Source organism: Echeneis naucrates, chromosome 1 (assembly GCF_900963305.1).
Source record: "Echeneis naucrates chromosome 1, fEcheNa1.1, whole genome shotgun sequence".
Classification (NCBI taxonomy): Eukaryota; Metazoa; Chordata; class Actinopteri; order Carangiformes; family Echeneidae; genus Echeneis; species Echeneis naucrates.
This window is the reverse complement of record NC_042511.1, coordinates 11,158,446-11,171,106: the sequence shown is the minus strand read 5'-3', so window position 1 is coordinate 11,171,106 and position 12,661 is coordinate 11,158,446. Positions and strand designations below refer to the sequence as shown.

The 12,661-nt window shown below is 41.7% G+C and overlaps 1 protein-coding gene across 1 annotated transcript; it reads left to right on the top strand.

Moving 5' to 3' along the window:
* Window positions 1-1,159: 1,159 nt before the first annotated feature.
* Window positions 1,160-9,499, top strand: nherf2 (NHERF family PDZ scaffold protein 2). The gene is made up of 6 exons (XM_029512231.1): window positions 1,160-2,038; window positions 2,325-2,639; window positions 7,156-7,347; window positions 7,918-8,071; window positions 8,167-8,381; window positions 8,482-9,499. Exons 1-6 carry the CDS (start codon window positions 1,832-1,834, stop codon window positions 8,647-8,649), a joined length of 1,251 nt encoding a protein of 416 aa, XP_029368091.1. The 5' UTR covers window positions 1,160-1,831; the 3' UTR covers window positions 8,650-9,499.
* Window positions 9,500-12,661: the final 3,162 nt, after the last annotated feature.

The following is a 12,661-nucleotide window of genomic DNA, read 5'->3' as shown; positions in this document are numbered from 1 at the left end:
ACTGAGCAAAAATAAGGAAAATATAAATTTAAAAATTATATTATTTGCAGTGCCGCAGTAAACCAATTTCTGTCAGTCCTGTATGTTCTCCTATTGATATATACCATCCATCATGAACACTGCACTACGGTGCATAAAAAAAAAAAAAAAAAAACTTAAAAGGAAACTAAATACAAGTAGTCTCTTTCTGTCAGTGTTTCATATTAAAACATCAAATGCAACTGATTGGGGACAATATCCACTATCTTTGTTCTGTGTAAAAAATACCATGTGATATACAGATAACATGCAGGTCTAGTCTCAGTTATTAATGGGAACTTACCTTTTAAACTATTCATTCTCATGAAATAGTCATAAAACCTTGTACAATGATGAGCATATTCTCCAAGGCGAAGACTTTCATCACTGTGCAGCGGTGGTTTAGTTAGTTACAATATCACCGTACAGAGTGCTGGACTGTTTTGCAGGAAGGACACAAATGTAATTAATAACACAAAGAAATGCATCCCATTAGGTGCACCTGAGCTCTTGGTATTGTGCATGTTGGCCGACTGCCACAGTTCACTGGGACACTGATGGAACAAAGCCATGTTAGCCCTATTAGTTACACCTGCCTTAATTTGCTGACAAATGTCTTGTATAGAGAACTGTGATACATGTCAACCAAACTGGTTCTCTGTAAAAGTGGACTGGGTGGTTATCTTGGTAACTTAGATATTTAGAGTTGGTTGTTAGATTGTAGTGATGTTCTTAATTAAAAGGGCAAGCTACACAAAGCTGAACAAGCTCTGTGTCTAAAAGCTGCTGGCAGTGGTGATCACGTCATATTTCAGTCCTTGTGTATGTGGATCTGACGGATTGATCCATCGACAGTGTGGAGTGCTAAAGGACAAATCCAGCTTCAGGACAGAAATCTGCACAAATGTTTACCTCGTGCATGTCTCATATTTCCTGTTAACAGAACACGCCCTTGCACTTGGTTGTCCTCAATTTCATGTTTCTTTCTTGAGGTGTGTGCATATTTGTGCCAACGCATGCAAAGGGCAAGGAAAGTTGTTATATGAAACGATTAAATCCGCTTTTACGCAACTGCCATTTATCGATCTCCAGTGCAGAGACAGAAAGTTAAAGGGCGGATAAGGAAGATTTCCGTTCTGAGGTCACAGTCAGGTTTCACCTCCACCAGCCGGGGGGGGGTAGATTCCGCCTCCAGAGGGGCTGTAACAGGAGCTGATGTGCCTGGCATTACTGTTAGTGCCATTTCAGTGTAGGCTACTGTTACTCTGCATTCATTTGGATTTCTCTGTAGCTGGCTGTAGTTGAACTCCTGCAGGTTGTCTCTCTGTGCCGTCAGGTGCGCTGCGGAGGAGGGGGGCGGCGGCGGCATCTGTTGTTGACGCCTCCTCACTTTCACCGGGACGGACAAGAGGACAGAAGCTCAGATGGTGGGGAGAATTAAGTCTTACGTGGGAGGAACATCTTTCTAATCTCTGATCTCTTGGATTATACCTCCTATGGACGGGATTTAGAGTTGTCCCTCGGTTTTTTACTCGCCCTGCGTGTCCGAACACAATCTACGGCCGCCTCCTTTTGCAATCGCAGGATGGATTAAATACTAATTACTTTTTAGTCTACTTCTGCTTTGCTCCCTCTGATCAATCGTAGACCATTGATGGACCGCTAAATGATGAACTTTTTGTCAGTGGAGCACGCTGCCGTGTGTTGGATTAAGAGCCGCAGACTTTCCACCGCTCCGGGACCAGCCACCTGTTTATTCCCCTGAGGCACCCTGACCAGTCCCCCCACCCCACCCCCCCTTTGAGGCGCAGGGATGGAGGGGGATCTGAGGCCCAGGCTCTGTTTCCTGACCATAGGAGAGCGCGGATATGGCTTCCACCTGCACGGCGAACGCAACCGAGGCGGACAGTTCATCCGCAAAGTGGAGCCCGGCTCCTCGGCTGACCTGGCCGGGCTGAGGTCTGGAGACCGGGTGGTGGAGGTAAACGGGGAGAATGTGGAGAACGAAGCCCACCATCAAGTGAGTGATGGCTGTTTGAATCAGAATACATAAATACAGCCTGAGTGTGTGCTTGTGTGGTGTGAGAGAAGTACACTAACTCTTTGATGCACGAACAAGCTCCATACCTGTTAGACCACTTTCTGCTGTGCCTGAGGATGTGAGGTTGGGTTGGGGGTTGCTTTATTAAATGGGTCAGAACGAGTGTTGAGTAATGGGAATGACAGGATGTCTTTGTCAAAGTATGTAATTATGTAGGCTGAACAACACAGTTTAGTAAAATTTTCCTAAATCCTCCTCCCTGCAGGTGGTGAACCGTATCAGGGAGGTGCCCCACCGCACCAGGCTGCTGGTGGTGGACAGAGACACGGATGACTTCCTCCGCAGACGAGGCCTGGCCTGCACCGAAGACCTGGCCATTGAGATGGGAACTCTCTCCCCCCGTCCCTCACCTATGGCCACCCCCTCCTCTTCTCCTATACCAGCAAGCTCATCCCTATCACCCAAACCCAACCAGACCCAGTCATCTCGCCCTCCTGTTGTGGACTCACCCACTCATACGGTCACTCAAGGCAACTTCAAAAAATCCTCAGTGAACTCAAGTACAGGAGCTGACACAGAGGTAAGGTCGGGGTCAGAACACTCAGACCCCCTCAAGCCCCAAAAAGTGCAAAGTGCTCTTACAGATTTTTTTTTTTTTTTTGTAGTTGCCGTCAGAAGCATTCTGATGGTAGTTGGTTGCTCCAGCTGCCAGCAGTGAATCAGTGTGTTACTGTGTTAAGATTACATGTGACACTTCTACCTGATGTCTGTCCAGCACTAATTTGGATTTGAGCACTTGGATTCAGACTCATAGTGCTGCTTACGTGCTTTTAGAGAGAGTCTGATAACCTCTAATCAAATAGTACCGAAGATTCAAGAACAGGACAGAAACAAACTTCTGGTGTGTCAGCACAAACCTAAAATCAGCTGAGGAGGGGAAAAAAAAGAAACCATAAACTGAAACCACAAAAAAGATTCCGAAAATAAATAGGGCATTGCAAATAAAATCAGACTCATGTGAAAGGAAATTAATCACCATTTGAATCAAACACTGTAAGCTGCGCAGCCCATACAAAGTGAAAACCCATTTTGCGGAAAATGGAATGTTAAACAATGAGTAATGAGTGCTAATATTTTCTGGACTTTACAGGCCAAGTACTCAGGCCAATGAGTAACAGTGAGGAATAAAACAGTGTAATTGCAGCAGGTGTAGGAGATTTTATCACCTCCCCTTTGCCACAGTGGGTCCATTTATCTTATTGGGAGTCCCGCCCTGTCATTCAAACATAATCTGAACCCACTGTCTTCAGTGACAAGCCACTGTGGTCGGAGGTGTCAGTATTTAAAAGGCGTATTGTATTTAAAGGGAACTTCCACTTTGAAGTCTTCCAGAATGAGATTCAGCACCTGTTCTGTTCTCACCTGGCTGCAAACGGCAGAAACACAACTTCGCCCAGTGTTTTCACGCCAAGACACTCCAGGTATTGTTTCACTGAACTGATTGGAAATGAAACTGGGAAAGAGTGAGTGCACCATGGTGGGGGTATAAAAAACCCCTTCAACCTTTATTCCCCCTGTTTTGTATACAAAGCTACAAAGAAATTCAAAAGCAGTTTTGTCTTTGATCTGACTGGTTAGGATCTTCGACCTCTTCATGCGGCAGGCTCTGATTTTGATAGTCGGTTCTGACAGCGCACTGAGGATTTTAAAGCAGACAGTGACTGTATCTGACTTTTCAGGTTAGAACCAATTTTATCATTCATCTTCGAGATAGCAATGTTGTACAAGCCAATGCCTGTCACAGGTTTTGTAATCTATTAGTGGAGTTTATTTTGGGTTAGCAGCAGATAATCTCTCTCTCCTGCTGTGCGCCACAGCAGGAGAGAGCACTGTTCCGGTAGCTAAACAAAAAGGGAGGGCAGAATGTTTGGGTCACTCAAAAAATTGTGTTAATGTGCACAAAATACACAAAATTCTGAACATTTTTGATGAGGAAAGAGCAAAATCGAAATTGTCCCATCAGATGTTGTGGTGACGTCTGGCCAGGAACTGGAGCTGGAGTTCAGTGTTTGGGCTCCAAACACATTGGACCAGGATCCTCAGGACCAGCAACTCCTGTCAATTTGCCATTTGTTTAGCCGACTGCTGGGTAAATACAGGCTGTCCCTTGGCTGGCTGTCGCAGTTCTCATGAATCAGCATCGTGTGCAGTAACAGCAGGATCTGAACAGTGTGGCGTAACCTGTGGTTTCACCATCATGGCTCAAATATGAGCTATGTGCTTATCTTTGGATCTTTGAGGATTTTATTTTTATCTTAAAGGCAAATGAATCATTGAAAATACAATTGCGTTTTTTTCAAGAGCATTTTAAGATCCCTGCAGTTAGTTCCTCCTCATTAATTTAAGTCTTTCTCACTTTCTAAACCGCTTGAAATTATAACATATAATTAACAATGACAAAAAAATAATGAGCTAGCTTAACAGACTTTTTCAATGAGTAATGATGTGATAGATTGTTTTTGACATCTAATTGAGCACCTTGGATTAGGGAACCATTACGGCATATTAATCCCAGACCAAAAGCACTAAAGCTTTGTGCACACACACACCTAAAGGGATCGTATCTCTGCCTTTTCTTGCCTTTCATCTGGTGACTGACATTTACATCACTGTACATATAAATAGAGATGAAAATCATTGTTGCATGATGTTATTATGTCACCAGACTTCTTATGTAAGGGCTTTGTTGGCTGAATGCACACAATCATCACACAATCATCACACTTCATCACACGTTGGAAATAACATTTAACTTAGACACAAATTAAACACTTCCACTAATCTCAATGTGTGAAAGTGATTTTCCCCAAAATGTTTTTGCTTTATTATCGTCCTAAATCCATCCATCTTCTATCGCTTTTCCATTTCTGGGTCGGGGCATGGTGGAGCCAATCCCAACTGACTCTGGGTGAGGGCAGGGTCACCCAGGTCAGGTCACCAGTCCATCACAGGGCCAACATACAGACAGAGACCAACAACCACCCACACTCACACTCAGGCCAACAGACAATTTAGAGTCAACAACTAACTCTAACATGACATCTTTGGACGGTGGGAGGAAACCAGAGTACCCGGAGGAGACCTACCCAAACACAGGGAGAGCACGCAAACTCTGCACAGAAAGGCCCCAGGCCGGGGACCGCGACCTTCTTATTGTGGGGCAACAGCTCTGACCATTACACCGTGCTGCCCTATCATCCTAAATATTTGACCCAATTTTCTTTAATGTGATTTTCTGTTGGAAAGTGGTAGAAAGAAAGATTTATTCGATTTGAGGTCCTGAATTTATATAATTGCTGTAACTACTATTTTTTTTTTATCACTAATTAACAAGCATTGATAGAATAATTTATAGTGTGTTCTATAAAATAGTGCCTGTCATATTTAAAAGGCTTGTTTTATTCCCCTAAATAGATTTTTTTTTTTTTTTTTTTTTTTTTTTAAGAATTTGATTTACTCATATTGAACCAAAGATGGGCAACAAATTCTCACCTTTAAGAGAATTACCCTGTGAATGTTTGGACTTTCCTTGGAAAAGGATAATTTGTCACCAAAAGAAAGTCAATCAACAAAAAAAACTAATCAATTCATCTCCTAATAGTTTAAATCAAAAGTCCTAAAAGTCCTGTTTTGATCAAGACCATCAGATGGAAAATGATAAATGGGGTGTGTGCGCAGGTGTGTGTGTGTGTGTGTGTGTGTGAATTAATTTGAGGTAATATGGTCATTTTAGTAGGTCATAAATATAAACAAACATCTTAAATCAGCGAGATGGTGACCCATCACCTGAGCTGCAGCCATGGCGATAGGTTACCAAGGTGCTCTGTTCCACTACGACAGTTCTGTTCACTTTGTGTGTGTGTGTGTGTCTGTGTCTGTGTCTGTGCACGTGCACCTACATGCATCTTTCCTGATGGAGCATAAAGAACAGAGAGATCTGTAAAAATGCCCTCAGGACAACTTACCCGTGAAAACATAGTCACAGCAGTGTCACTAGACAGTTGCCATCCTGGGCTGCCCTCAGACCACAGACTAATCCATGGTCCTACCACAGAACACACACACACACACACACACACACACAGCCAGCATGTATTCAGAGCACAGGCTCAGTCACGCAGGTGAGTCATGCGATGTGTCAACTCTTGTCAATGGTCATTAGGCACAGAGTTGGTCTTAATGTGTCTTAGTCAGATCTACTTAGCCTACTCTGCTCAGCTCTGAGACCACCAGCCGCTTTCTCCTGATTAACTATTATTACAGCCTAAACCGCTATACTGTTTGTTTGATTTGCACACCAGTAGAAAAATAATTTTCCGACTTGAATATGTATTTCAGTGTTGCAAAGGAAAATTAAAGGTGCATTACAGCAGACAAAAAAACTGCAATGCCTTCTTTTATTTGTTGAGCTCTTAGTGCCACCATAGATTTAGTAATTGTGTTAAAAGATAATATGATGCAGTCCCTAACATCAATGTGCAGTATTTCATCATTTAGTGCTGACCTGCACAATCACCTCCAATCCAACAACAGCCCTGCAGTAATTCTCTCTGTTTCTGTTTGCTGAAAAAGTGTTGTAGTGCATAATGTGACGTGCAGTACAACAGCAGCAAAAACCACACAGTCTAAAAGCATCATACAATTAGGAAGGTCCATGCCAAAACTAGTCATACTGTCGGTATATCATTATAGTAAAAGCAATTCTATCTGTTACGCAGGGATTTGTATCAGATTTGAATCTAGACATGAGAACACAGTGCTAATAGTTCAAGTTAATCATCCCTTTTAATGTTACGACTGATAATGCACGTCAGCTTGAAAACACACAGCCTGGTAAGTGGTTTATTACCACGTGGAAATGAAATAAAGGCGGTGGTATGTTAAAGTACATTGTGTATGACGTTTTGGTAAATGAATTAAAACATCCCAAATCTCTGGTGTAATCTTCACTATCACAACGTTTTTGTCGTTTGTGTTTGTGAATGTGTATCGCAAGCAACACATTTGTCTTTAAAAATTGTCTTTGTCCATTATAGCTGCAGGAGGAGCCCTCACTAGAGCCGACTACTGAGCACTTACCTCGACTTTGTCACCTGGTGAAGAGGGAGCACGGCTACGGCTTCAACCTTCACAGCACTAAGACGAAACATGGGCAGTTCGTTCGGTCTGTGGACCCCGACTCAGCTGCTGAAAATGCCGGCATCCGGCCTGGAGACAGAATAGTGGAGGTTGTTGGTTTGAACTGTTCATACAGTTTACTATGGCAAAGCTATTCACAGATGCTACTTCTAAACATTTTATCTGCTTCAGCGGGATGTAACACAGACATTATCAGGTCCATGTTGGCTGAAATCAATCAAAACACACAAGTAGATTTATCATTTTAGAGACTTAATAACAAACACCATCAATCCCCATATTAAGGTAATGTGACTGGATTAGAGCAGATAAAACAGGCTGGGAGTGAGAGTGGGTTGGGGAGGGAGGGAAAGACAGAAAACAAAGGATAGTTTTGAATGTAAGTGTAGATGAGGAAATGGTGTTCCTGTCTATGTGTCCTGGTATTTCCATCTGTACGAGACGTGCAGGTACAGCCATGTGCAGGCAGGATGGGAATTCATTCAAATGAGTTCCCTTTTACTCAAATCGGTGATTCTATCTGTACTTGGCATACGTTACCTCTGGTTTGTCATGCTGGGTTATGTCTGTTCCTTCTTCTTCATCCTGCTCCTCAGGTGTCTCCTTCATGTTCACTTTACTCCACTGCGTCCTCTGACGTCTCCTTTTCTCTGTCTCAGGTAAATGGAGTGAACATAGAGTACCTGAGGCACTCGGAGGTGGTGGCTCTCATCAGAGCAGGAGGGGAGGAGGCCTGCCTGCTTGTGGTCGACCAGGAAACGGATGAACTCTTCCAAAGACTGGGGATCGCACCCACCAGCAGCCATGTTCAAGGTCTGGCCATACGTATGCACAGACTGACGCACACAACTCTTTCTACTCTCTTGCCGTTGTTGGAAATGAGGAATGATTTGTTTATTTTCTGACAGAGGTCGATGAATCAGCCACAGAAAGCACCCCACCCACCCCTTCTCCTACCACTGAACTCCCTGCCACAGATCCGCCAGTCATAAATGTCACACTGACAGACTCCCCAATCACAAAGAGGTCTCCAAAGTCCCGCACTAATGGGAGCTCTGCATCCCAGTCCTCCAGAAGTTCTACCACCCAGTCAGAGATCAGCAGCTCAGACATGAGCATCCAGGTAACACAGGTGTCTGTGTGCGTGTGTGTGTGTGTGAGAAGAAAAATGAGAAGTTGGTTAGTGTGTGCATAAAATATGTATGCTTATATATATATTGTAGGTCCCTGATGAGGACGACAGGCGTGTGTCAGACCCGTCTGTGGACAGCAGTCTGCGTCTTAGTCCCACAGCTGCTGAGGCTAAACAAAAGGTCCTCGCCAGCCGCAATAAGAAGAGAGCGCCGCCTATGGACTGGAGCAAGAAGCAAGAAATCTTCAGCAACTTCTGAGAAAAAAAATCAGGATTAGGAAGAAGAGGAGGAGAAAGACAAAAAGTGAGGACTAATGACGTGATTCCTTACTTGACTTTGTAATCATAGGCACAGTACCTTCATCTTGCAAGCAATAATCTTCACATAACAATATTGTTTAATTCTATTCTGTGTAATGACTCATTGAGATATCAAATAGAATTCATTAGATACTTTATTGTATCGGTAAGGACAAGGGCAGGAGTGGATGGGTCAAAAACACACTAAGCAAAAACATTAATGACAGGCAGACCACCAGTTGAGAGACTTTGGATTGAAAAGGTGGATGCTCACTGCACAGCGTTTCTTTTTATTAAACATTAGTTATTTCTGAGCCACAGCTCTACAGCCACAGTGCACTCCTGCTCTTCACTGATATTAACAGCATGTGTCCAAATTTAGGCCCCAGTTGCTGCAGACATGCTTTTCTGTTGTAACCTCTGTAGGTGTAATTTTTTTTTTTTTTTTTTTTTTTTTTTGCTGTTAAAGTTTCTTGTCTTTGCAGCTTACCATGAGCTTGTCGTCTTGTTGTAGTTTTCAATCTTTGGTCACTTTTATGTAGCAAATACCTTTAAATGTAAATACAGAGGAAGCCAGAGAGGCTAAGATATGTTATGTTACATATGTTTGATCACCTCAGTGCTTCTCTTAAATTTCTGAAAGATTTCTGAAAAGGAAAATATTTAACAGACTAGATAGAAAAGAAAATGTGAACTTTCTGATCACTTCTTGTAGCTCTTTGAGGAATTTTCTTCCGAATGTGCTTGACAGTTGGAACTTCTAACAACGTGAAATAAACTTTCAGAAATGAGTGAAAAGTTATCAATACATCAAACAAATTGTGGAGGAATGTTCCGACGGAGGTCTGTTCACCGATCACTGTGCATCAGGGTGTGTCATCATAAATGGGGCCCTGACAGATGACATTATTCTGTAGCACTGACCTAACTTATCTTTAAAGCTGCCTTATACTTTTACTAAAGCAGCTTTCAGGTAAACACCAGAAATGCCAAATCTATGTTTGGGCTAGGCTTTGGTGTCTGGTTTGTTGGGACATCACAAACTTTCAAAAGTCCCAACAGGCTTTGTACAATTTTAGTCTGAGTGTTCGAGCACTACTCAGACCCTTTAAAAAAAAAATGTCACTTTATTCAGTAAAGCACCATAGTTAAGAGCAGATACTCTGCAGCATAACCAATATTTTAATTTAGATTGTATCAGATCAGGTTAGGCTATATTAGTGAACATATTAGCCAGTGCTAGTTTTCATCTGGATGCCACGGTCCATTCAGCTGCCAATCCACCATTGGTGTTTCTCCGGCTTCGGCAATTTTAACATTAGCAACTGCTTAGCAAAGCCTGTGTTATGACAAGCCAGCTGTAAGTCCTTTACCTTGCTTTACTCAAGCACTCACTGGACACTCACTCAAGGCATATGAACTTTTACAACATCATCAGCTTCCATCCTCAGCTAGCACCATGCTAGACATTTAAACTGGGTCTCTGATTCCCGTGCTGTTTGCATCTGTTTGTAAGTAATCTGAAAAATGATTCATGTCAGAACATGAAGTCATCTTTGATCACCTGGAGTACAATTAAAGAACTTTTTCCTTTTTACAGGCTTTTAAAAGGCCGAATAAAGACACTCAGAGAACAGGAAAAACCTGCTTTTAAAAGTTTATACAGTACTTATAAAACAGAAACATGCACTATAATCACATTTTCCCTCTCATTCTGTGTCCTAAAGGTTTATCTGTTTTAGAATGCCAGCTTTGTCAATGTTTGTATCAGATGCACATTCATTTCTGGTCACAAACTCTTGTACATGTGACGGTGCTTTAGTTATTCATACAGATTATAAAGAGATAGTGACTCAGAAGTGTGGAGGATTTAACTCGGGGCTTTTTCTGAACTTGCCCGAGTTCCACCCAAAGCTCCAGGGTAAACAAGCAACATCGAGGTAGGGACGAAAAGGTGATATCCATTGTGACAAAAGCCTGAAATCATGCTGCTGGAAATGAATGAGCTTTGTGACGTACCTGCATCGTAAAGGAGGTGACTCAGAGAAATTTCTTTCTCAGAAACACATATGCTATTTAACTGGAGAATAATACGTTTCCTTAGAAAGGTAGCTGCAAATGTCAACTAGTCCAACAAAGGTGTGTTGCATTTATAACACACTGTCACAATCTTTTTAGTATTTAAATATATGTATTTGGATTCCAGCTGCTTTTTGGCTATATACAAGTCCTCAGTGGATAAATGATATTGTTTGGTGCAGTCTCTCTTATACTTATTCAGTTACTAACTTTCAGAACAGCAATTCAGTTTCAGACTCTAAATATGTTTAGTTGTTGTAGCAGTGGTGCTTCAAACACGTTTTGCACTGATTAGAAGTCTGCATGTTTAGTAACAAGTCTTGAGCTTGCCTGTATTCTCAGGGCTGAGCAGGTGATTCTTCACGAGAATCAGGATTCAGTGTAAATATGGACCTTTGAGTCTTTTCATCCACAGAGACAGACAGTCAGGTCTCTCTCTCACATACACAGACACACACACGAACTGAGCTTAAGATTTAGTCCAGACTTCATGTTACCTCCAGGTGATCTGGGAATGAGATGGGTTCAGTCATAATTCCAGTGAAATCTCAATAATACAGTGGAATAATGGAAATAAGAGTACCAATCGGAGGCAGCAGCTCAATTTTGTCATGTTTTAAAATATGCATGAACGGATCAGATGCTGAGAACGTGCAGTCTAATCTCAGGATAGTTTGATAATTTGATTAAATGTGTATTTGTGTGGATTTTTTTTCCATAAGACCAAACACAGGAAACATCCAAGAGGCAAAATCTAACTGCACTGCCACTTTGAATGGTATTAATGACGATTACTACTTTTTAATAAAGGTACATTTTACCCAAGACCTGTTATCTTCAAAAGACATCAGACTCTCAACATCTCTAGCACCCAACTGTCAGCATGCATGGCATGATTTATTTCAAGAATCCACAATTCAGCTGGGCTGTCGAGATTTTACAAATGTTAACTATATCTCATACGATGAAAGAAATGAATTTCCATTCCACACTTCCATAAAAGGATCACGACACATGAAGGGAATCCACAAAAAAACGAAAATGATCAAAGTCTTTGTGCCAGATTGCGAGAATATCATGCTTTTTATTATATAAACAGAATTTAGAAAAAATTACTCCATCACTTTTCATCCCTCCATTGTTCCCATCTTTTTTTTGCACCATTCTTTCCTCCAGTCTCACTGTGAATCTGTCACTAAAGCAGACTACAGCAGCATCCCCTGAAGAAAATGTACACTGACCTTTCAGATACAAAAAAACTTTTTCATGAAACCAAAAAAAAAAAAAATAAAAATAATAATAATCAGTTGCAAAATCAGAACTTAAAAAAAAACCCCACTAAAATGAACAAGCAATCAAGGACATTCCCTCGTACAAGCGTCAAACTAAGAGACTGCAGAAATAACGCTGGACTGTGGTTCAGATTGTCTTCGTATTTAAAATGATAAATGATAATTTGATTATCTCAGTGGTCACAGTTTAGGTCAAATCAATTGTTTGTTTTCATCTCCAATGGCAGAATATCATTGATGAAATATAGATCCCTGTCACCAGTTTTTCTGGCAAACCCATATCCTAAATCCTAAAAGCCCTACAGTGCCTGTACTTCATCTCATCACCACGATGTGAATATTGAAATCTTTTTCCTTATTGTCTATTGTTAAATTTCAGTGGCTGTTCCTCTTTGGCAGTGTCCTAGCTCTTATCTTAATAGTATACTGTGTATACTCCTCTCGTTCTGAATTGAGGTGGTGTGTTGATGTGTAAAGGGCCATCACATTGCTCTGAAATATACATCAACCGTACACCACTGCACACACGCGCACACACTTCCGCACACAGACTGAAAACGGACAGAGCATGCAAAACAAGAGTAGATTAGCAGAACTAAA